Genomic DNA, 26,458 nt, shown 5'->3' on the forward strand with positions numbered 1-26,458 from the left:
GTGGAGAAATTCATGTTGCTTTACCAGATCCCCATGGTAATTTTTACGATCAATGCACTTACTTCATGTATCTGCAGCCCATCTGCCGGTGTCGGCCTGTAGCAGGAAAAACGCTATGAGGCTGCCCTAAATGGTGAATTTAATGCTTCAAGGAGGCACTAACTATTATTAACTGTAAAAAATCGATCAACACATTTAATCGGTGCACACAAAGTGTATACACCTTGTATAGGCCTACACACCTAGCATCTACAAGTGTAGCTGTGGGTCCATAGCTGTGGTGTTTTCAGACGGGATTCCTGCCTTTTACGGGCTGGTGTTTACTTTTATGATTTTAACCCCCGCCACCACAGCTATGGGAAAATGCGTAGAATAGCGAACTTTGTTCGGCGATATTTCGAAAAGTTTCCATCCAAATTACAAATTGCCAACACTCATCGACAACTTGGTTATTAGGGACTCACCACGACCAGAAATCCGCTTAAAATTCACTGAAATATCACCTTTTTCCAGCTTTAACCGACATGACTACCCAGAGACCGCCATTGCTGGCGTAAAACTGTTGCTCGAGGCACAGTCACGTGTGATCTATTCCGCTCACGGACTATGCGCCCATAGACGTATATATATATATATATATATGCCTGAGAAAAACCCAGGCATATATACTCACGTCTATGGGCGCATAGTCCGAGAGCGGAATAGATCACACGTGACTGTGCTCGAGGCTCTCTGCAGAACGTCACTACTGTGACGTAGTGGTGACCTCTCTGTTGTTCGGCCGATTAGTGTAAGTCGCATAAATCAGCTGTTGATTCTCTTCCGGTTGCAAACGAAGAGGTCACACAGCTGCTGTGAACTGTAGCAACAATGGCAGCTCCAAAAAGTGACTCTCTGGTAATCTTTGTAAACGGGAAGAAGGTAAGAAGTGCATTGAATAACATTTTGAAATGTTGCCTCTTCGCCTGCCACCAACTGACGGCATAAAGGTCATTGTGCACAATCCACAAGAGAAGCGATGTGACCTACGTGTATGGGACCAGAGTCATGTCGAAATTTGTCGACTTTGGACAATGTTTAGGTCTCCAGCCAAAGCTGTCCATAAACAAGGGCCTACATACAGATTTTGGATCTTAGAGGTCATTCCTCCGACCCTAAGGCCGTAAATAATGTTGCTTCCGTACTACACTCCTGCAGCTTGGTGGGGCCAAATATTTGCCAAGATTACTATTTTCACTGTCATCATTAAGTCCTGAGAGACTGAGTATAATTCTCTTCCTCAAAAATCCAAAAGACTGTAAAACAATTCAATCAAAACGGCTAAAATGGGTAAGACATTGCATAAACCGCCCGCGGTTTAGACATGGCCAGATCTTGTACTGCGCGTGCGAACAACCCCATAATGCTTTCATTAAGCCATCTAAGCCAGTGAAAAAAATTGACGCGCAGTTTGGCCTGGTTTTGCAATATAAAATGCATCAGGAATTAAAAAATATGATAAAAGTGGATGCATTTGTCAAAAACGACTCGAACATATCAGTACTGAGGACAGTTTTTGACAAATTTCAGGCTTATTGTTATGATTTCTATGGGCCCTAGAACTCGTCATATTACCACTGAATGCTTCAACCATTATTCACATCATTCTGCATTTTGATTCAGGCAGAAAATTATCTTTACAAAAATACTTGACATTAAAGTTCAAACTAAACAAGCATCCATGCAGGTATCAAAACTTCAAGGTCTGCACTATTTTTCTTCCGAACTATCTTCGTGGGTAACAAACCCGAAAGTGAAAAAACGAACCCGGAAGTGAAATAGTGGTTTTGTGCCAGGCATGATTCCATGAGCTTGCAAACAACTGATGTCAAACTCACAGGTCTGTAGTTACCTGGTACTGTTTTCTTCCCCTTTTTAAATATTGGACATACATTGGGCATCTTCCAATCAGTTGCTATATGTCTTTCCTTTAAAGATCTGCTAAATTTTATTGATAGTGGAAAAGTCCATTGCTCTTTACATTCGATCATTATTCTGTTCATTATTTGGTCTGGACCTTTAGCTTTGTTTGCATCCAAGTTCCCAATCTCTGTCTCTATCATGCTCTCTTCAATTGAAATGGTTGAAAGTGTTTCTGAGCAACATCCATCTTTCACATTTGTATTTCCGGAGGTGGTAGATCACTTTCACTTGTGAACACAGATAAGAAGAAATCATTAACAGTTCTGCTTTCCCAATGCTTGAAGAAATCGCTTCTCCATTTTCCTTTGTTAATGGTCTAATGGTTTCCTCTGTCTTTTGCTTTGAATATGAACTAAATAGCCTGGGATTGTCCGTAACTTTAGACACCAATCTCTGTTCAAATGTGAGCTTTACCTCTTTCACTGTTCTTGTAGTTACATTGCTATGCATCTTGTATTTCTCAAAGTCATTACGATCACAAGAGACACAAAACTTTTTCCACAATTTATGTTTCTTCCTTATCACATGCAGTACATCTCTTGATAGCCATTTTGGTCTGCTGTGTGTTGGTCTTCTCTTTAATGGTATGTGCTTGCCAGCTGCTTGTATCACCTTTTCTTTGAAGAATTGCCAGCAGTCTGATAATGGAATGCCTACGTTAGCTAAATATCTCCCATCCACTAACTGCATATGTGACACGAAAGTGATTGCTAATTTGCATATTTAATGAACTATTCTAATTAGGGATATATATCTGAATGGACTGTACCAAAGTTGATAAACTTGCTGTGTATACATTAAAGATACTATGATACAACATTATTGAAAGCCATTCAGCATTTTTACTTCGGCCAACTCCTAATTTGCATATTTTATGAACTTTCATTATTAGGGATATTTATCTGAATTGACTTGACCAAAATTGACGAAACTTGATATGTTTATTGAAGATACTTTTATACAATATTATTGAAAGATACTTAGCATTTTTACTTCAGCCAATTCCTAATTTGCATATTTAATGAACTTTCTCATTAAGGTAGTATGCACCTCGAAATTGAAAGACTTAAACTTTTGCTCTAACTTTCCTCAAGGAATCTTTCAATCATTCTCTTTCAAAATCAAGAATAAAAATCGGGGGTCACCGTGCACATCTTGGTACTAGAGAAACAAATTACCCAAGATTTACCGATATTAGAAATTCAAAATGGCCGCCATCCCTGTGTTAACTCTATAGAGAAAAATAAAAATTTTCGAATTTCGAAAAACTAAGCCTGTGAAAAGTTTCCTTTCACCAACAGCTTTAAAATGAACCCCCACATGTGGTATATCAGAAGAGAATTGTAAAAATTGGAGAGTCCGAATGTCTGTCCCCGAGGTGCGTTCTATCTTAAGGATATATATTTTGATTGACTCCACCTAAGTTAACGAAACTTGCTATGTACAGTAAAGATACTATGATACAATATTATTGAAAGTCATTAAACATTTTTTCTTCAGTGAATTCCTAATTTGCATATCAAAGTTGATGAAACTTGCTATGTACATTGAAGATACTTCAATACAACATTATTCAAAGTCATCAAACTTTTTTATTTCAGCCAATTCCCAATTTTCATATTTAATAAACTTTCCTAATTAGGGATATATACCGGAATTTACTTGATCAAAGTTGGCAAAACAATGATACCAGGTTAAAACAATACGGAAAATCATTTCGCATTTTCTTGTCAGCTAATTTATAATTTGCAGATCTAATGACCCTTCACAGTTTTGCATAGTTAGCTTGAAGGACTTGACCAAAGGCAATTGCATTTGCTATATAAAGTGGTGCCACAATGACAGCAGTCAAAGAAACTAAGTATTTTTCTTGCAGCTAATTACATATTTGTATAATTAGTGCCTTTATAAGTAATCTGTGATGAATATTGTTCATGATGTTGATCATAACACTTTCAATGAAGTTGCAAACATGTGGTAAAAGTTTAAATTTATATATACACGTGAGCATTTTCACTTCATAACTGGTATTGAATTGCCGTCTGCTGTTAATGTAGCTAATATTATAAAATGTGGATAAAAAGCGAAAGGCCATAAACACAGAAAAAACGAACGCAGTGAATAAATAAGGCTGTTATCATAGCAAAATCACTGAATGACTATATAGGGATGACATCTTGACGTACACCACAGGTGGCGCTGTATGAACATTTGCAGGAGATAAAATTTCTTGCTTTTGTAACTTCTTTTATTTCATCTCTAAAACGTTGTTTCGTGAGCCGCCGGACTCACTATAGACTAGACTTGTGTGAATACAAGGGGTACACATAGCTATTTCCGCAAATGGCGGAATGTTTGTTGGCATTGACGGTTGCTACTGTTATGAATATTCATCTACATTGAGAGAAGTGAATTACAAAGCAGAGTTATTTCAAATTAGTTGTTGCATAACAATGCCTTGCTTTTGTGTCGGTATGAAGACACAAGCTCGTTTCATGATAATAAATTTCTCTGTTAAGCAAATGTTGCGCCGTTTGTTAGCGCTTTCATATGGCTTAGCTAAGACTTTCTATGAAATATTGTTGGTGATGTTGTCGTCATTCAGGTCATGGAGGTTGACTGGACCCAAGTCGCTTGGCTTGTCTTGTCAGAGCAGTTAAAGGTGCCCTTCTCAATCCCAGGTTCTCGCATTAGCGAATGTGTCAATAGCCCATAAACAGTTTGTCATTCTTTTGTTTTCCATTGAATATTTTATCAAGTAAATAATATTTATGTTAGATAAATCTGATGATTGAAGGGGGGCTTTAATGTCCTGCGGGGCAAGGCGTTCACTCCATGATCTAAGCACCAGCCTACCACCTAGCCTTTCAGTCTGCTGAGGTTCATTCCTTTAATTTATTCTGTTTTAATATTTATATGCCCACAGACTTGGAGCAAGTCTATCATTCAGGGTCTAAATATGTTTCCTGAGTTTACATAGAGTCAGCTATGTAATCAAACCATACATCCCTTTTAAAGGGGCAATTTTCAATCCCAGGTTCCCGCATGAGCGGTTTTTGACATTAACTGTTTCTGTGATTTTAGTCTTTTGCACTCCTTTAAACACAGTCGAGTTGATCAGAGACGAAGCCGATAAAGAATCTGCCCCATTAACGCCATATATGTATTGGCACAGTCCCTCTATCCACTGTGGTATCAGGTATATCACTTTGCAAGCGAAGATCGTATTGTCTACGCCTCTGTCGTCCTTCTTTAACGTGGTACTGCGCGTAACACAGCGTATTTTGCTCAAAATCACTTATTTTTGCAAAGATTTTTTATTCCATTTAAGCAATTTGTTAACCTAAGGTTAAAATTTTGGACGGGTGCACCTTTTAGCTTGTCATGCAGTCGTAAGTTGGGAGAGACAAAAGTGAAAATTTAATATGCAAATCACCCGATTTCCTGGCTTCTCTTTTCTCCCAATAGATTTACAAGGAATTTAACTCCACTGAGGCTGAGTCAAATTTTCTGAAGTTTTCGCATTATGTTCTTTCAATACCATTTAACAAAACCACAAAATGACTATTTCGATTGGCAATAAGGTTCTTACATTTTTGAATAAGGGGCATTTTAATTTTGCTTATCATGATGTTAATCGCTTTTTTAGTGTCAGTCTTTCAACCCTCGACATTTTAGAATGAGGATAGATAATACAAAATAAAATAGTCGTTTTTTCTACATATACTCTTGTTTCCCGTGGAATATTAAATTTAAGGAAACAGCATCAACGTTTTATCATTAATACCAAAATTGACGTTTTCTTCCCCAATAATATACCCCTTCATCCTTCGAGTAAACTACCACAATAACTTTAGATTCTCTGCTCTCTGAAAATGTATCGTGTGAGAGTGTTTCCCTGTCATCTTTGATGAGAAATATTCCGTTGAAAAAACTGTGTTGATTATTTTGCAGCGCCATGTACAGTTGTTTGATACAGGAGTGAAGAGAGTTGTCTGCGCGATTAGTGGAAATTTATTCTTATATAAGACAATATAACACTAGGAGCAATAGACACAAATGTATCGGGGTTCAACAAAAAGACCTGCAGGTGTTTGTAGCCTGTCAAATTATTCTGACGAACGTCCCCGAACGTTTCGGAACGCACACTGTTATGTCATCAGTGCTTTACGTAATTTTCGATTCACTTTGTTAGTTTCACCATAGAGAGTGGAAGTTGAAAGTATTGTCTTTGAATTTAGTTTTACCTCAATTTACATAGGGTATGACAAGCAAAAGGTTTGAGTGACCCATTGTCTTCCGTAAACGAAAAGGTCGCACAACTGCTGTGTACGGGAGAAACAATGGCAACTCCAACAAGTGACTCTCTTTTATTCTTTGTAAACGGGAAGAAGGTAAGAACTGCATCGAATAACATTTAGAAATGTTGCCTCTTCGCTTGCCACCAACTGAAGGCATACATGTAGGTCATCGTGACCACAGTTACGTGTCTGTCAATATATAGCGGCCGCTGCGTGGTATGCACACAGCGGCCGCTATGTATCGAAACACACGTAACTGTGATCGTGACATATGTATCTGCACGCATGGGCCCTTGTTGTAAACACGGAATGATAAACTTCAATCGCAGGTTTAGTTACGACTCTGACGACTGTAGTAGATATTTATCGTTGTTATTAATACTACCATACTGGTTAATTACAGCGACTTGAGGAGATCGTCAAGTTTCAAAGACATAAGTATAAGACATAAGTATAAGATAAAACATTGTTGAAAGTCTTGTATCTTTTTCGCTCAGCTAATTTACTAATTTGCATATTCAACGAACTTCCCTAACTAGGGATATATATCTGAATTGACTATATATATATATATATATATATATATATATATATATATATATATATATATATATATATATATATATATATATATATATATATATATATCTGAATTGACTTTACCAAAGTTGTCATCTCATAATTGTGTGATCTGCATTTTTTATAAACTTTTCAAAACAAAAGACAACTTGAAATACTTTACGAAAATTAATGAAAGAGCAATATAAATCGATGATTAACTTATGTAACAGTAGTGAAGGACATCGCGCATTTTGCATCAGCTAATTTATAATGGCATAGGAAGTTAGGGCTTGACCAAAGGCAATTTTTCTTACTATAGTGGTGATACACTGACAGCAGTCAAAGAATTTAAGTATTTTCATTTCAGCATTACATATTTGTATACGAAATGATTTTATAATTAATCTATGGTCAGTATTGTTCATGATGTCGAGCATAACAATTTCGACGAAGTTGCAAACTTGTGGCAAAAGTTAAATTTACAGACAACCACAATATATCCGGAAAAGCAGGAGCATTTTCTGATTTTTATCATAACAGTAATTTTAATTTTACACCTATGCACTATGTTTTACGTTCATTAATTGCTATTATTAAACTCAGCACTATAGCGTGCGTTTTTTGCTCACGTGTTTACACACGTGAGCATATGTCGCAGCGATGTCTGTCTGTCTGTCTGTCTGTGTGTCCGTGTGTCTGTCTGTCTGTCTGTCTGTCTGTCTGTCTGTCTGTTGGTCCGATATCTCAAAAACGGCTTATCAGATCAGAATCAAATCTTGTACATAGATTCAGTTAGCAAATGGCAAGAACTGATTAGTTTTTGGTGGGTGTGGCTTGCATACTTTTTGCTTATTTGCATAATTAATGATTTTAGAAAAAACAGATCTTCATTAAAAACGACTACACACAATTTGATGAGATTTGCTACAAATGTTGATCACACCAAGATATATCAGTAGTGGGAACCATTAAGGGGTGACATGAAAGAGAGTTGCTAATTTGCATCTTTAATGAACTTTCCTAATTAGGGATATATGTCTGATTTGACTCGATCAAAATCGACCAAACTTGGTATGTATATTAAAGATACCATGATTTAACATTATTGAAAGTCATTAAGCGTTTTAACTGCAGCCAATTCCTAATTTACATATTTAATGAACTTTGCCAATTAGAGATATATATTTAAATTGACTGGACCAAAGTTGATGAAACTTTCTACATGTATTGAAGCTACTATGATACAACATTTTTGAAAGTCATTAAACATTTTTACTTCAGCCAATTCCCAATTTGCATATTTAATACACTTTCCAAATTAGGGATATATATCTGAATTAACTTGATTGTAGTTGTTGAAACTTCCTATATACATCAAAGATACTGTGATATAATATTATTGAAAATCAAAAAACATTTTCACTTCAGCCAATTCCGAATTTGCATATTAAATGAATTTTCATAATTAGGGATATTTATCTGAATTGACTTGATCAAAATTGCTATGTATATTAAAGACACTATAATACAATATTATTGAAAGTCATTAAGCATTTTCTATTCAGCCAATTCCTAATTTGCATATTAAATGAACTTTCCTAATTAGAGATATATATCTGAAACAACTTGACCAAAGTTGACAAAACTTGCTACATATATTGCAGATACCGTGATACAACATTGTTGAAAATCATGAAGCATTTTTACTTAAGCCAATTAATTACACTTGCTATATAAAGTGGTGATACAATGACAGCAGTAAAAGAACTTTGATATTTTTATTTCAGCTAATTACATATTTGTATACTTCATGACCTAATCGGCGGTGATTACTGTTCATTACGTCGATCATAATATTTTCAATGAAGTTGCAAACATGTGGCAAAGGTTAAAATTTACACATAACTTCAATATATAATGAAACACGTGAGCATTTTCAGTTCATATCTGGTCTTACATATGCACATAATGTATGAGCTTATACTTCATCAACAGGTCGTTTTGTCATAGTATGAGCAAACCTAAATGCGGGCATTCCTGCTTATCTACATCCGAAACTAGATTTTAAGGCAGCTTAATGGGAGATTCTTAGGTTTTCAATTCGAGGCAAAATCAAGGTGTATTTGATTGTTTGACCGAGTGACGAAAGCACTCTTTAAAAATATATTTTGTGATTTATTCAACAAATCTTATTAAAATACAAACCGTATTTAAACTTAAATGGGTAAGCAGTTACATAAAAGAAGAATGGCTTTAAGGGCGAAAAAGTCACCAAACATTACAGAAAATGATAGAGAAACTGCCACAAAGATATGTTAAATTTTACTAGTAATTTCTCCAAAATACCTACTCGCCAAGTCTCGAAGAAATCTAAAAATTTATTTCCTAGAATTTAATGTTCACTATTCACACAGTTAGCTCATTTGCATTGTTGTAGATTGGTATGTGCATTTTGTACAAATACAATCCTCTGGAACCTATGATTCACCGGCACGCTTAACAAACGGATTGATTCCCAAGTATCTTCAGTGACACACATGTACATAGACAGATAACGGATGCCGAGTGATTACGACAAACGAATACTTAGATAAACATATACACTTGAATAAGTGTTATTATTAGGGAAAATTTACGATTTATTGTATTAACTTTCCGTTTGTTTGGTTTTTTTTACAGATATGTGAACATGACGTTGATCCAGATATGACTTTACTTTCATACCTGAGAAACAAGTGTATCCTTGCTATTTAAAGTCAAACCTCTGCAATAATAGAACAATGACTCATGTGTTATTTCGCCAATCAACTACTCAGTCCTAGCGAAAGTTGCATGGAAATCTATGGGAAATCATGGCCCATACCCCTTGTGCTATGCCCGGCTCATAATCGTCTATAACTTACTTTCTAACGGCGAAATTATACACAAGCTTGTCATAAAACTGAATACTGTATCAGGTTAATGAAGGGGTCATTTGCATATGTCCTTGAACAACCAAAAATGCTATTTCTAAACGTGAATGTCAATACCTTACCAGAGCGGGTCAAAGGCGCCCGTTTCATGCTCCGGCAATAGTGATGTAGTAAGTTACAAAATTCGGTAACTTCTGAATAGGGCATCAGCTTTTGCAGATACTGTTAAACATATTTTGATGTAGTGTTTTGGATCATGAAGTGCATGGTCCAATTAAACCAGTTTATAATTCGCCGACACATTTTTGACCTAAGGATCTCGCATCTGATACCTGATGTACTTCGACAAAACGGGTAAACGTCAAAACTGTGGTGGTGGCGTCAAGTCGTCCTAAGAATATCTGCTGGTGCACAGACAACACAAAATTTACATATACAAGCATGCATTTGTGATAGGTTTCAACAATCCAACAAACTCACACAAGACCTTCTTGTATTTGATAAAACATCCACACGAAACATTGTATAAAGCTGGTGTAATGCAAGGTCACCAGCGTGTTCAACCATGGAGTTGTCAAAGACAATAAACTTCTATTTTCAATACCTTCAGTGATCAAACAGGGACTTCGGCATCCTTGTGATGTCACATTTTCTTGTTGTGGTATCAATGAAATGTGGAGATTGAAAAATTCTAAAGAATTTCACGATTTTTCGAAATTAAAATCGTTCAAGACTCATTGATATTGGAGGGGTATGCTATTCAATATTTTACATGTACAATGTATTCCAGACGGTTTCCTTGACAGCAGTGCGGTACGTCTTCGAGGAAGTAAATTCAGCTGTGGCGAAGGGGGCTGTGGTGCATGTACTGTCATGTTATCAAGGTATGATGACCAACAGAAGAAGATATTGTATCCTTTACTCAACTCGGCTAGTTACACATGACCTCTTGTGTCTGTTTTTGATAACGAGAACTGTCTACGCCAAAGGATGATCAGTGAATTACTTATTTTCGCTTTCTTTACGAAGAGAAAACGGAAGTGGAGATAGGTGTCCAAAAAAAGTGTTCGCCAGGGATTCTCGTTCAGCGTGCAGTTTCTTCCTTAGCGGGAGTCTGGAAAACTTTTCACTTTACGGCCGATAATTTTTAGGGAATGGACACGTGTACACTCAATAATCTGCCATTTTCTGCATCCTTATCCTTACTTTCCTTAAAGACACTTAAAGACACAGTGCAATCAATGCTTGCTACACTCCGATCTGTACTGTCCATGGAATGGCTGTTACAACGGTAGAAGGAATTGGGTCGACGAGAACTAAACTACATCCAGTTCAGGTATTGTCTTTTATTTAGTTGATCATTAACACATGGCTCGCTCACATATCTCTCTATTATTTGTCCAAAAAAGATAGCTAGCATAAAATTAACTATCCCAGTAAAACAAATTTCCCATAGTCATACAAGTACAAAATATCTTACAGATAACTGTATATTTTCAGTGATAATAAAGGTACATTGTAAACAATTCACTGTTATAAAAGTATGGAGACCGTTCAAACACTCCACGAGGTTAAATCACTAGTCACAAGACCACACTGTAAAAAATAGCGGACGCTAGACGCGTCTTTACACGTTCAAAATGTACATGTCGGTGTTCAAATTTGAACGGCTAGTGTTCATATTGTTAACACCAGTGTTCATAATATTAACATTGATGTTCTAAATCTGAACACTATGTGTTAACAACCATCTCCTTCAAGTGTTCAAAAACTCTGCATCACAGAAATTTTACAATACTGTGAAACAATTGACAGTCTTTTGTGCTTTTTACTTTACAGTGGCTATATGAAATTTACTATTGCTTCACTGTCCGGTAAACGTACACGGATTTTGGTGTAACGAATTTCACACTAAGTGAAAAATATTTCCGGCCTACAATTGCTGAAAGCATGTTTTTTCTAAAAAGGAAGTATACAAAATAATTTTACACGTTTATTACGGGTTGAAAGTTCAAAAATTAGAAAAGAAAATCAGAAAACCACCATGAACGTTTTAATTTTAACATCGGCGTGCAAGAGGCGTTCTACTTCTAAACACTTGGTGTTCAAGTTTGGTGCCTTTTCCTATCCCATGATGCATCAAAACGGAAGTTGCGACATTTTTCTTGTAAGCGCACCCTGAAGTCGTGATCGTGCGAAGCAAGACCAGAAAGGGTAAGTTCCTCTCCAAAATAGTAAAAGGTATTAGATTTTTGAAGCATCTATATTATCGTCCTTTGAAATTAATTGTATTGTACCTTGAAATAGCTTAACTACGTGAGGAAACCTTTTTTTCCTTTCATGGCTGCTATACCAACAATTAGCTGTGACTACGCAGTGGTACTTTAGGCCATAGCCTATCGATCGATCTCACTCGGGTCAAGGGTCATCAAAACACATCTGTAGCGATAACCCTTGACCTGAGCGCGATCGATACGCCTTGCATAGTACTGCTGCGTAATCACTGCTAACACATGTCTTTTAGTAGACACAATCGCATGTAAAACATCAGTTGAACATCGTAGAGTATACAATGTATTGTTTCAGCATATGGGAGTTTGGCTTTTTTATTTTAATCAGTTGATGACAAGAAGCAGCAAATATTTTGTAACAGTATTGAAGAGAGGCACTGTATATGAAAGTCTCCCCTTTTCCTTAACCTAATCAGCCCTTGTCTTTCATTTAAAGTTTCATCTCGCCATATTACCTATTGTTGCACTTTTTCAGAACGTAAAAAGTTGGATTTAAGTGAAAATCGAAGAGTTGTTATAGAAGCTGGTGGTACAGATAACGAAGAAGATGAGTGTACAGGTAGCTGTCTGGAAACAAGCTTGAGAACCTCAGTTCATCTCTAATGTAGATTTAAACTTTCAAGGGTCAGTAACTGAATTTGATAAATTTCTGTATTTTGTTCTGAGCTAATCCAAGCTTTGGTAGCATGCTATGATCAACTAAATGTTGTCGGAGAATAAGCTTTCACAGACGTGTAGTCTCCCTTATTTAAATTAAAACTGAAAGCGACAGACCATTCAGAGTAAAAATGTCCACTCTGAATTACTGATTTTTCTGAAATTTTCACTCTGAATTTTCTGTCACTTTCTGCTTCAATTTTTCATCCCCCTTGCATCTGATGAAGGAGAATTCACGTCTTTGAAAGCTTATGCCCTTGTAACATTTAGTTGATCATAGCGTGCTACCAAACCGTAGATTATTTTGTATTGTAGCTCAACACGTCTCTCAACACTGGTTTTTTGCTCACGTGTGAACACGTGAGCATATGTCGCAGCGATGTCTGTCTGTCTGTCTGTCTGTGTGTCTGTCTGTCTGTCTGTTGGTCCATTTTCTCAAAAACGGCTGAACGTATTTCAGTCAAATTTGGTAGACATCTTCAGAATTCAAATGGCTAGAACTGAAAAGGTTTTGGTGAGCGTGGCTTGGATATTAATGAAGTTATGAAAGTTTTAATTTTTCTGTTACGCCGCGTATGACAAGTGAAAACAATCGACTGTTTGAGGGCGCTGTGAAATGTGCTTGTCCAGGTTGGCTACAGCTGGATAGCTCTGGTTTCAACCACGGTCCCTCTGTGTTTCAACCTCGTATTGAACATTAAAAATATGATATTTTATTACTCATTCAACTCACTATTCAAGATAAAATATCGTTTAGCAAATTAGCTTTATCCTTGGTAATTGATTGTTTCCCTCGCTGCTCGATCGCCAGAAATGAGTACATACGTTCTCTACCTAGCCTCATGGCATGGAAGTGCTGATGAATAATAACTTTGGGTCAAAGGTATTGAAGTGTCCAATCAGGTTCGTGCACAGAGTCCAAGGCCATGACCTACTTCATGTACTTCTGCACTGTTTTGATTTTGCTTCGCCAAGAAACGTGTTCGTCATTGTCCATAGAAGTATGTTTGCTCTCCTTTGAGGTTGTTTGTGAAACAAATTCCGGGATAGGCCTTGGAATGCATACGATCGGCATCGCGGCAGTGCATGTAGCTAGCCCTACGAGTATGACGAGAGTGTCCGGCTTTGGCTACGCCGCCTCCCACCTCCGGTAGGCGGCGTAGCCAAAGCCGGACACTGTCGCCATACTCGTAGGGCTATGCATGTAGCGTACCATGCTTGTGTAACTGCCGAGCTCAACGTGCATTCACGGTTGATACTCGTGTACAATCATGATGTGTTCAATTCTGATGAAGATTCATAAGTCTTACTTTTGCAGTCTTTTTTCCGTACGATAATCCCGACAATACGTGTTACTGTTAGACGAGGTGGCCATTTTATGATAAGTTTCAATACTGCACAGCTACATAGCGTCACTATCGTGTGATCGAGGTACAGCGTTGTTGAACGGGATACAGAAACTCTGCAGAGGGAGAAACGATCGTTGACATGAACAGTCAATGTACTTCAGCACGTAGTCCGCAGATAGCGGATCAAGAAAATAAACGTGTCCCAGTAAATAACGGAATATTTATGTACATTAACTCGATATTGATCAAATTTCCAGCTCATCCCAAAAAAATGTATTGCAAAGATTAATTTGTCACTGACAAATACTGCACTGTATGGAAAAAACAGTCTGTAGAATAGTTCAACTTCAAGTGGTATTACCCGAGACAAACACTTGTGTTGTCAATTTTGATTTCATTTCATAAACTTCATACTTCATCGAGTATCGTGTATTTCAGCCTTTGTGAAGCCATTTTATTGATATTTCAATTTTTGTCTTGGCTTTGTTGTGGAACATGTTGAATCGTCTCCGTGGACATGTAGGCAAAAGTGTGACGGGGTCGAAGTGACTTGGGTACCTGGGGCGACCAAAACCAGTGTGAATTACTGGGGTCAAAGCGGACAGCGGCCGGGATGACGTGTTCCCCAAGCGAGCTACCTTCAGAAGTCTGTTTCATCGCAAAAAACGTCAACTTTTAAAACCCGTCATTTATTTACTGATGTTATTCTCAGCATCACAAACATATACGCCTCTGCTATGTATCACAGCAAATAGTTATATTTGAGCGCCCCGTAAATGGGATCCTCGTTTTTTGCGAACCCGGAAGTGTGTCTTGCTCAATGCATTTCCTACCCATAGCGAGGGAAACTGCCCGCGTTCCCATGCTCCCATGCACCCTTTTTCAATGCCAGTGCAACGCCATCTGTGCAAATTTGTGGTGGTATGCTCCCGTGTGATGGAAAACCTCTCTTATTCTAACAATGACGTAGTTGACTTTGGACTTCGATTTCGTAAATGTGATGTCCATGCAGTGAGTTTGGGTTGGCGCGCTTATAATGCAATCTTCGCCCGCCTGCGGTCCGATATCCCGCATTTATTAGCGATATTTATCTGTTTTGACTTGACCAAAGTTGGCAAAACTTGCTATGTACATTAAAGATACTATGATACAAGATTATTGAAAGTCATTTGACATTTTTTTCAGCCAATTCCCAATATGCATATTTAATGAACCTTCCAAATTAGGGATATATACTGGCATTTACTTGATAAAATTTGGCGAAACATGCTGTGTACATTGATCATTATACCAGGTTATAACAGTATTGAAAGTCATTTTGCATTTTCATGTCAGCTAATTCATAATTTGCATAAATAGCTAACAAGCTTTCACGGTTTGGCATATAGAGCTTGAAGGACTTGACCAAAGGTAATTACACATGCTATATTGTGATACAATGACAGTACTCAAAGAAATTAATTATTTTTATTTCAGCTAATTACATATTTGAATACTTAATGACCTTTAGAATTGATCTGTGGTGAAATTCATTGTGTTGATCATAACACTTTAAATGTAGCAAAGCATGTAGCAAAGGTTCAAACTTGCACATAAATGCAATATATAATGAAACACGTGAGCATTTTCAGTTCATATCTGGTTAGCTTTGCTATCAGCTAAATAGGTGGATGTGCAGCAATGTCCTCAAATTTGTACATCCAAAGGTTTTTCTTCAAAACAGCCTGTACGAATCCTTTAATATTTGATTACAGGTCCCAAGGGAATAGGCCTACCCTAATCAGATATGTTCAAATTGTGATGAAATATGCAAATTTATATTTTTGAGGCTAATTTTGCTATTCTTTGGCAAAAATCTTCTCCTACTTTTCTGCCGTCTTCAATATTTGGTAAGCATGTCCCTAAAAATGACCTTAGTCAAATTTGTGCTAGTTGTGATGAAATATTCAAATTTTATATTTCATTGCAATTTTTGTTTTTTCTTGGTCAAAAAATCTTTAAAAAATCTATTTCAAAACTGCTAATCGAATAGTTTTAATATTTAGGACATAGATCTCTACTGATAGTCTTTTTCAGATTGTTCAAATTATGCAGAAATTTGCAACTTTGTTATTTTAGGACATTAAAGACATTTCAGACATTTTAAGACATTAGGGATTTCCAGAATGTGATATATGCAAGTTATGATGAAATGTATATTTTTCATTTTAAGGGTGATTTTTACCATTTTTGGTAAAAAGATTTTATAAAAATTAATAGCAGGGTACACTAGAATTTGAAAGGTCTTTATGAATATGTTTTAAATTTCTGAGAAGTATATTTTATAAAGGTCACCCATTTATTTCAGGGTTTATTTAAAGATATTACAAACAAACAAACCTTTTTGTTTATGAAGGACTTTGTTGGACAAGGAAATAGGTTTTACCCTGCCAAGGACCCACTTTCCCCACTTTCTGCATGTTGTGCCTTACTGTGACACTTTAACAACTTGATATGTTGTGTTTACTTTAGTGTGGACAACTATATACCATGTGCACCAGAGAAGCCTTGACTAACTTCTGTTTTCTTCAAAATTTACAATTGTCTATAAAAGAGGAAATGTCTTTAAGAAACCATCTTACAAAATGGAGTATGCATTTCATACATATACTTTTCAACACAATAAATATGCCAAATTTTGAGCTTTTTCAGATTATTTTTGTACATTTTAAACAAGTATGAACATAAAACGTCATCCACAATATGATGATTTTTATTGCTTATGTTTTTGATAGGAAGGTGTTAACACTGTTGGTTTTTTCCTGTGACAAACTTTACATACAAAGTTGCAATGTTTATTTGCCCATTTTACAGTAAATTATTGTATTTTACTCTAGAAATGTTTCATGTATTTTTAGAATAAAATAATTTTACTGGATATCAATGGTCTGTAATGTTATTTCAAGGCTTGACCACCCATGAACGCCCAAAATTAAAGGTGTTCAACAAGCGCGCATCATGTGTTCTAGCCTTTAACACACTTATCGTTGAACGGCGTCCATGCGTTCAAAAAGTGTACAGCCCTTTGAACGCGTAAAAGCGTTCAATTTTTTGAACACATTTCCTGTGCAACGTGTGTCAGATATGGAACACTATGGTGTTCAATATAAAGTCTGATGAACACGTAGCGTTCAAAATCTGCACACGCATGTTCAAAAATTTAACGTTGGTTGAACACGTAGTGTTAAATTTCTGAACGTCTAGAGGCGTTCAAAAAAGTGTTACAAAAAGGCGTTTAATTGGTGTTCTATCCTTTAACACTTAACTTTACAGTGCATGTTTTGAGTTTTTATAACAATATAGGCATGTGTTATAGCTCCCTATGTTGTATTAATCGGGTGTATGTTACTAAAATGTGATACATACATACACATACATATACATACATACAGACAGACAGACAGACAGACAGACAGACTGACAGACTGACAGACTGACAGACAGACAGACAGACAGGCAGGCAGGTAGGCAGGCAGGCAGGTAGACAGACATGATACAGACAAACAGATCAGTACGTATGTACTTAGAGCCAAATATCCAATGATTAGGCAATTTACATTTATATATCAACTAATAAGGTATTGCATATTAAATGAATTTTCCCAATTAAGAATTAGCGATTTGAATACTGAATAGAGTTTCCCATTGGTGATATTTAAGGTAGAACGCACCTTGGGGACAGATAGTTGGACTCTCAAACTTTTACACTTCTTTTCTGATATACCACTCGTGGGGGTTTATTTAAAGTTCTTGAATCAAGAAAACCTTTCATCGGCTTTAGCTTTGTGAAATTCGAAAATTTTATTTTTCTTTGTAAGGTAAACACAGGGATGGCGGCCATTTTGAATTTTAAATATCGATAAATCTTAGGGGTATTTGTTTCTGTGGTACGAAAATTTGCACGGTGACCCCCGATTTTTAGCTCACGTGTGTGAACACATGGGCTTATGTCATAGCGATGTCTGTCTGTCTGTCCGTGTGTGTCTGTCTGTCTGTCTGTCTGCCTGTCTGTCTGTTTACACGATAACTCAAAAACGCCTGAATGGATTCAAGTCAGATTTGGTAGACAGGTACCATATGCTACTTGCAAGAACTGATTGGATTTTGGTTAGTGTGGCTTGCATATTAATGAAGTTATGCAATATCGGGTTTTTTTTCGTACAATGGTTTCCCTATAGAGACGGTAATGACAGTATAGACATATATCACGAAACACTGCACAAAATTTCATGAAACTTTTCACAGATAACAATCTCAGAACATTATCATGATACTGTGAGTGTCATGTCAATTATCTGCTCATTTGCATATTTAATGAACTTTTGTTATTAGTGTCATAACTCTGAAATTCCTGCACCAACTTCTATGATACTTACAACAAATATTGATCTGATATATATCTAATTATACTTAGAAGCATTGGGCAGTGTCAAGTTAATAAGTAGCTCATTTGCATATTTTATGAAGTTTTATAATTAGTCATATAACTCCGATATACCTGAACCAAATGTGATGAAATCTGCCGCAGATACAGATCCGACTGATATCTATCTGTGGTGTAAAGCATTTAGTAGTGCGAAGTTAATTAAGGGTTCATTAACATATTTAATGAACTTTGTAATTAGGTATATAACTCTGAAATTACGGCACCCAAGTCAGTTAAATCGGGTACAGATATTGTTCTGATGAATCTTATTGTACTGAGAAGCATTCGGCAGTGTCAAGTTAACAAATAGGTCATTTGCAAATTTTATGAAGTTTTGTAATTAGTCATATAACTCCAAAATAACTGCACCAAATGTGATGGAATATGCTGCAGATACTGATCTGACAGATATCTAATTGTGGTGTAAAGCATTGAGTTGTGTGGAGTTAATCAAGGGTTCATTCGCATATTTAACGAACTTTGTAATTAGTGATATTACTCCAAAATTACAGCATTAAATTTCATTAAACTTGCTACAGATGTTGATCTGATAAATATCCAATTGTACTGAGAAGCATTGAGCAGTGTCAAATTAATAAATAGCTAATTTGCATATTTCATGAAGTTTAAAATTAGTCATATAACACCAAAATAACAGCATAAAATGTGATGAAAACTGCTGCATATACTGATCCGACAGATATCTAACTGTGTTGTAAAGCATTCAGTAGTATGAAGTTAATCAAGTGTTCATTTGCATATTTAAATTAACTTTGTAATTAGGTATATAACTCTGAAATTAAGGCACCAAATTTGATGAAACGTGCTACAGATATTGATCTGATAAATATTTAATTTTTGCTATGAAACATTGAACAGTGTCAAGTTAATTTAGGGCTCATTTGCATATTTAATGAACTTTGTAATTAGTAATATTATCTAAAATTACAGCATTGAATTTAATGAAACATGCAACAAATGTTGATCTCCTGGATATCTAATTGTCCCGTGAAGCATTGAGCAGTTTCAAGTTAATTAACAGCTCATTTACATATTAAGTAAAGTTTTGTAATTAGTGATTAAACTCTGAGAGTACTGTGCGAAGTTGATAAAACCTGCTACATATAGTGATATAACATATATCTGATTGTTCTGTGAAGCGTACTATTATTAATGAACCTATTAATCACTACTACTATTAATGAACCTGTTGTAAAACACGTGAGCATATTCAGTTCACATCTGGTTATTCCTGATTTTGAAAGAGAATGGTTGAAAGATTCCTAAAGGAAAGTTTGAGCAAAAGTTTAAGTCTTTCACTTTCGAGGCGCATACTCCCTTAACTGGGTGGATTTGTCCGAAGTTGAATGAACTTATTATGTTTAATTATGATAAAATGATATGGTGGTCGTAGAAGACATTCTGCATGTTCATGACTTCTAAATGTAATTTCCATATTTAATGAACTTTCACTATGAGCAATTTAAACATGTAAAATGTCAATGAAATTGCATTCTTGTTGAGACAACTTCAGGGAAATGCATCAGTTTACAGACAACTGCAACGGATACAGGAATACGGGAGTATCTTCAGTTTGCATCTGGCAATATTTTTGTACCCTGGTCGTTTAAACGTTCGACAAGTATTAGCTAATTGTGTAGTGACATTTTGAGACAAACTTAGGACGTTCACCGACATTAGTTTGCAGTTTGTCTGACAGAGAAGGATGTATCTCTTAAATATGTTTGAGTGAGTGATTACCCTGCAGAAAATCGCCGCGATAATTAACAACTTCAAGTGTTTTCCAACTGGAAGTGAAGCAGCTTTGTCTGAAAGTTTTTAAGTTACTATCTAACGTCTTAACCTTACCAATGAACAGATATGTTAGCTCAGTTTTCACATCTGTAGACACATCCATTTTATCTCAATATGTTAGCTTGCCTTTTAAAATTGTTGGTGTCAATTAAAAACTTGTAAAAATGTTTCAAATTAGGAACGCATTGGCAAGGCCCATGGATTACAATGTGGATTCTGTACACCGGGAATGGTAATGTCCATGTACACATTACTGAGGAACAATCCACAGCCAAACAGCGCCGACATTGAAGAATCTCTCGTTGGAAACCTGTGTAGATGCACTGGATATCGACCGATAATAGAAGGCTTTAACACATTCACTGAAGTATGTATGCCACCTTTTTACCTATAGTCTGTAGTAATGAATTTTGCAAAAGAATTTAGTTGACAGTATTAATGAAAACCCATGCTACACTGAATCTTAGTGAATGCTTAATAATTTGAACGAGTGATTTTGCTGTAATTCTCATATTCGAGAAATGACCCTAATGGGGAGTATCCTTGGGTTCTGTAAAGTTTGCCATGAGTGCATCACCTTGTACTTGCTAGAGCAACATTTCATATGGCGTGTACTTTGAAATGTGGGACTTCTAAGGAAATTTAACGAAACGCCGATCGATCCAAATAGACATATATTATAATCATCACAACTGTATTGATTTTCTCCAGAATGGTTGCTGTGGAAACCCGTCTGCTTGTCAACGACTGGTTGATGAAGACAGCGATGTGAGTACGACAGTTTGTTTGTTATTTGAAGTCAATAAGACTTTATATTGCACGACCTTAAAAGGACATATTCAATGTTGTGCAAAATCTACATCAATGTAATCTCGATATGACGTGTTCACAGTATATCGGACGTCACTATAAGATAATTCTGTTTTGTTATTCTACAGATGGTTTCCAGGCTCTTCACGCCAAGTGACTTTGCACCCTATGATCCGTCGCAAGAACCAATTTTCCCTTCTGAATTTCTGGTCGGTAAATTCAATTATTACTACGTACGATGACACAACTCTCTGTTAATCCAAGCATGCATCTTTTGTCCACATCAACAAAAAGACAGACTGTTTCAGCTTTGACAGCTGAACGTTTAGATATTTTGTGATGTACATCTTCTACTGTACGTGATAAATTATTATATACATGTTTGTATATATTTTTACGTGAGAAATGTTTTCAGAGCGAAGGCATGAAGTTCAAAATTGAATCTTAGGATTTGCCTGTTTATGTTCAGTACCGACGTGCATTTTAAATGGCTCACTGTAGCAGGGTACAGGTTCACAACACATATGCCCTTGTTTTGTGATTTCTGATACAAACACGACATTTTATTAGAAACTCAACCTACTTTCTGATTTCAGTGCGATTAGAGAGAAACTAGCTAATAAAATGATATATTCCTTCAAAATTACCTGAGATGATGTTATACATAGATAGTCAATGAAACTTTATTTAGAGTCACCAAAATTTCAGACTCCAAATTACAAAAATAGAATATCGTAAAAAGAAACACTGAACAAATTCGAGGGAGTTATATGAATTTACTACATATTAAGAAGATGAATCACTCTTCAATACATATCTTTTCTGGTAGATGACTGATGAATACAGGACTGGAATTGTTCGGTTTGCAAGCAAAACAACAATCTGGATCCGACCAACAACACTGAAGGACTTGCTGACATTGAAATCAGAAATACCTAATGCAGTGTTAGTCGTGGGGAATGCAGAAGTTGGTATGATATTATCACAAAACACAACTGTTTGAATACAAACAATAGAAGTAATACATAAATTATTTCTTATTAACGTATAATTATTTATTCTCAAGAAGCTTACAATATTTTCTCCGCTTCTCAACTCAGTGCTTGGCCATGCCATTTTTTTCTGTTTGTGTGTCTAATTTTTTTTTAAATGCAGTTGTGAGAACCGACCGCGATCAGATGTAAAGATGTAACGATGCATAGTGGGGATTTTTTAAACATTTATTTTAGAGAGCCTCCAGACATTACGGGGGGTGGGCCGGAGGAATTGGGAGGGCCACTTTTTAGAAACCTGTCCAAGGGGGAGGTCACTTTTTATAAACCTATCTTTAGGAGGGTCAATTTTAACAGAAGCTAATTTTACGACCAAACCTTCCATTGTGCATGTGATATTTTCTGCATAGCAAATCACCGACAATGTACACGGATTCTTCTAAATACATATACATTATCCACAAGCCTCACAAGCAAAGAAGATGCAATGGTATCCTGATGAAAGACAAGAGACAAAAACATATGGGACATGTGCCAGAGGGTATATAAATCACGTCTATAAATGCACAGATATTGTTTGTTTTATATTGGAAAAAATGTTCATAGTTTTGTCATAGACTACAATGTATAGTCAATCAACATTTCGGTGAAATTCCGAAATCAAATGTTTTGTACACAAATGCTCTTGTTACCACCCTAGTCTAATCAAGTACATTAATATCAATAATCAAGCGTTTATAAATACACAGATTTAGCTAGTTTTGTATGGGAAAAAAGTATTCATAATTTCCTCATAGACTACCACGTATAGTGAATCAATATTTCGTTGAATTCAAAAATCAAATTTCTTGCACACATATTGACTTGTACCCAGCCTAGTCTAAGCAATTGCATTATATCAATTATATCAATCATCAAAGGTCCATAAATGCACAGATATTGCTAGTTTTATATTTGAAAAAAATGTTCATAGTTCTCTCATATACTACAATTTATAGTGAATCAACATTTTTGATGAAATTCGAAAATCTACTTTCTTGTTCACACATGCACGTTCTACTTCCCAATTCAAGCAAAGCACATAAAACATATATAAATGCACAGATATAGCTTGTTGTGTGTGGGGGGGGCGGGATTGTCAATAGTTTGCCTGATAGAACCCCATGCATTATGATTTGATATTTTTGGGTGAAACACTATATAAGCCACATCTTGCCGCCTTATAGCTGCGCAAAATATCATCTCTCCTGCATATGTATGCAATATAATGTCCCTTCAAAAGTGCTTGCGTGATAAATTGCGACCCTCCCTCCCTAAATGCCAGCCCCCCCCCCCTTTAATTTATGTTCCTAGCTTGCATAACAATTAAACCAATTGTTATGTAAATAAGCTGGTATTGTTTCAGTTATTCCTTGGGAGAATACTGCAGTAGTTGGGGGAAGGTCAAGTTTAGAATGTCGGACAGGGAGTCACATTTTAGACCCAAGGATTGGGGAGGGTCACATTTTACGGTACAGGTGTGCACGGAATTCCCTCGGCCGCCCCCTGTAATTACTTAAGGCTCCCTTTCTTACGACAATGTTTGCATAATTGGCGCTCCGATTTTAGTCTATTTCGAAGGATCTGGTCCTCGAATGGGACAGGTTCTTTAGTTAATTGCTATCAGTTATTTGCTGTGGGCTTTTCAGTGTATTTGTTTGTTAAACATGTAAATTAGATGTCAGATGGGTCATTTTATTTATTCCTCTGTTCTGGACGATTCATTCTTACACTGACGTTTGATAGTTTTGTGTTATACCCACGATACCGTCTTACTTATTTCAGCCTTTGATCCTACAGTAAGGAGGCTTCAGCAGAAGACATTCGTGTCAGTGTCTCAAGTGGGAGAACTGCTTCAGATTGAAGTGAGTGATGATACAATCACATTCGGATCCTCTGTTACGATGGCTCGCATGTGTGAAATCTTGAAAATGCGGGTAGAGGAATTGTCCAGTAAGTAGTAACTATACTTAATTTGTCACAGTCCTGTAGCTTCTTTCACCATATTTCATTCAATTTACTCATTATCTTATCATTAGTATAATAACATAATAAACAAATGATACCAAAGAAACTATCACATAATGGCTTGTTAGCTCCTTTAATAAACAGATCATGATCTGCACGCGGTCTCTTAAATACACAAAAATGTAAGGAAGATTTCTGTCATTTGGCTGAAATGGCTTGTTGTAGCGTCACAAATTAATAATGTCCCATATTTTTTTAAATATTCTAGTTGGCCATAATATCGGCATATCGGAAGCATTAAAAAAAGTTATGAAATTAAGCAAAAAACCTGGAAACTGACCCGGATACGAAATGTGAGAGATTATTTTTCCAAACCGATCCAAAAAAACATAATGATTAATTTTGAACCTAATGTCAGCTTACAGCGGCCAAACATATGCAGAACTGCTGAAAATGTTGTATATGGTGGGAGACTGTCAACTGAGAAATGTGTCGGTAAGTCGGCTATGCGTCAGATTCAATATTAACGTACTTTAATGTTAGATTACGGCCAAATGTTCAGTACCATGCCTTAAAAGACAGGCGGAAATCCGCAAAAACTGAGAGGTGAATCTTGCTAAACAACCTCTGGTGTTTCCTCTGTTTTATGAATATCTTTTCGATTGGTTGCTGTGGCAGGATATTTATTATGAAATGTTTTCAATTTCATGCCGATGGTAAATACTACTCCATCTTCGTCAGCAGCACATCGACATCTTAATCGCAATCTATCTCTGTAATAAACTAAAACAGACACCAAAATCCTCAAATTGCGTGACAATTGAACATAAAATAAACATTATTTGGCAGATAATATTCATGTAAAATGTGTTATAAAGTAGGCATTTTTGTAAGGCTCATTGAGCAAAAAATAATGTAGCATTGTTCGACTGTTGCAGGGGATCGGTAGCCACATATTTTCGGCAAGTCCGTTGTCTGATCTCATTCCACTGCTAATTGCGTCCAGAGCTATGGTCACTGTGGCTTCTTTGAAAGGTAAGGCTTCGTTTAAGGTGGAGCTGCTCGTTACCAACGCAGTTTTTTCAAAGCAATATTGCTCATCAAAGATGACAAGGAAACCCCCTCATACTATATATTTTAAAAAGCAGAGAATCTAAAGTTTAGTATGGTAGCAATAGTACTCGAAGAATGAAGGAATATATATTTCGGGTAGAAAAACTCAATTTTGGTATTTATGATAAAAATTACTTTAATTAAAAAACTTGATCTCTTAAATTTCATATTTCACTTGAAACAAGAGTATACGCAAAAAAACGATTCTGAAATGGCAGTGGTTGAGAGACTGATACTCAAAAAGGGATTAAAATCATGGTAAGAAAATTAAAATGCCTCTTTTTCAAAATGTAAAACAAAATTTCAGGAAATTTGACCTACCTAGAATGGAAATAAGTTCTTTGGATGGAAATAAGTTCTTTGGAAATCTTGAAATTGGGATAAAAGAGTATCCAGGAAATCAGGTGATTTTCATAAATTTGCATAAATTTACACTTCTTTCTCGCCCAACTTACGACTGTTTGATAAGCTGAAAGGTGAACGCACCAATAGTTTAATCTTGGATTGAAACATGACATAAAATTGAATGAATCTTTGCAAAGAAAGTGATTTCGAGCAAATACGCTGTGTTACGTGCAGCGCCCCCAACTGTGAATATTAAAAGAGATAGATTGCGGTTTTGATGCCAGAGTGTTGATGAGGATGACGGATTAGTATTTACCATCGACATGAACTCAGCACGGAAAATTTAATAGCTGGGGTCTTTTTGAACTGTTATAGCCCTTGGTGCCATTTTTGCCTTTAATTTGGATGAGTCCTTAGAGCAAATTGGTTATAAGAAATCTAGCGTCGCCTAACTATACTTGCTCAGCGCAGAAAAACCACACTGGATCTACGATCGATTAAACCAACACAAAGGCGGAGGGGTTGTCGGCAAACATTTGTGTTTCTGGTGTCTTGTCTGGTTTTCTTAAGGTAGTATGCGCCTCGAAAGTGAAAGACTTAAACTTTTGCTCCAACTTTCCTTAAGGAATCTTTCAACCATTCTCTTTCAAAATCAAGAATAAAATTCGGGGGTCACCGTGCAAATTTTGGTACTTGAGAAACAAATAACCCAAGATTTACCGATATTTGAAATTCAAAATGGCCGCCATCCCTGTGTTAAGTCTATGAAGAAAAATAAAAATTTTCGAATTTCGAAAAACTAGGCCGGTGATAAGTTTTCTTACACCAAGATCTTGAAAATGAACCCCAACAAGTGGTATATCAGAAGAAAATTGTAA

General features: G+C 36.2%; 1 protein-coding gene and 1 pseudogene across 4 annotated transcripts in view; both read left to right on the forward strand.

The window, feature by feature from the left end:
- The window catches only part of LOC139151850 (xanthine dehydrogenase/oxidase-like), a 94,757-nt pseudogene that overhangs the window by 38,419 nt on the left and 29,880 nt on the right, over nt 1-26,458 (forward strand).
- The window catches only part of LOC139151851 (xanthine dehydrogenase/oxidase-like), a 33,729-nt gene continuing 8,038 nt past the window's right edge, over nt 768-26,458 (forward strand). Inside the window, exons 1-12 of one of the 4 annotated variants that reach the window (XM_070724868.1) lie at nt 811-921; nt 6,224-6,356; nt 9,504-9,561; nt 10,551-10,647; nt 10,964-11,072; nt 20,492-20,680; nt 21,025-21,081; nt 21,252-21,332; nt 21,953-22,094; nt 23,940-24,107; nt 24,541-24,617; nt 25,061-25,157. In XM_070724868.1, the coding sequence (XP_070580969.1) occupies nt 6,306-6,356; nt 9,504-9,561; nt 10,551-10,647; nt 10,964-11,072; nt 20,492-20,680; nt 21,025-21,081; nt 21,252-21,332; nt 21,953-22,094; nt 23,940-24,107; nt 24,541-24,617; nt 25,061-25,157 (1,126 nt within the window). In that variant the 5' untranslated portion in view covers nt 811-921; nt 6,224-6,305. Of the gene's footprint in view, nt 922-1,471; nt 1,880-6,223; nt 6,357-9,503; nt 9,562-10,550; nt 10,648-10,963; nt 11,073-20,491; nt 20,681-21,024; nt 21,082-21,251; nt 21,333-21,952; nt 22,095-23,939; nt 24,108-24,540; nt 24,618-25,060; nt 25,158-26,458 lie in introns of those variants that run through there. The other 3 variants (XM_070724869.1, XM_070724870.1, XM_070724871.1) reach the window with 3 other exon arrangements.

The sequence above is a fragment of the Ptychodera flava genome, chromosome 15 (genome assembly GCF_041260155.1).
Source record: "Ptychodera flava strain L36383 chromosome 15, AS_Pfla_20210202, whole genome shotgun sequence".
NCBI lineage: Eukaryota > Metazoa > Hemichordata > Enteropneusta > Ptychoderidae > Ptychodera > Ptychodera flava.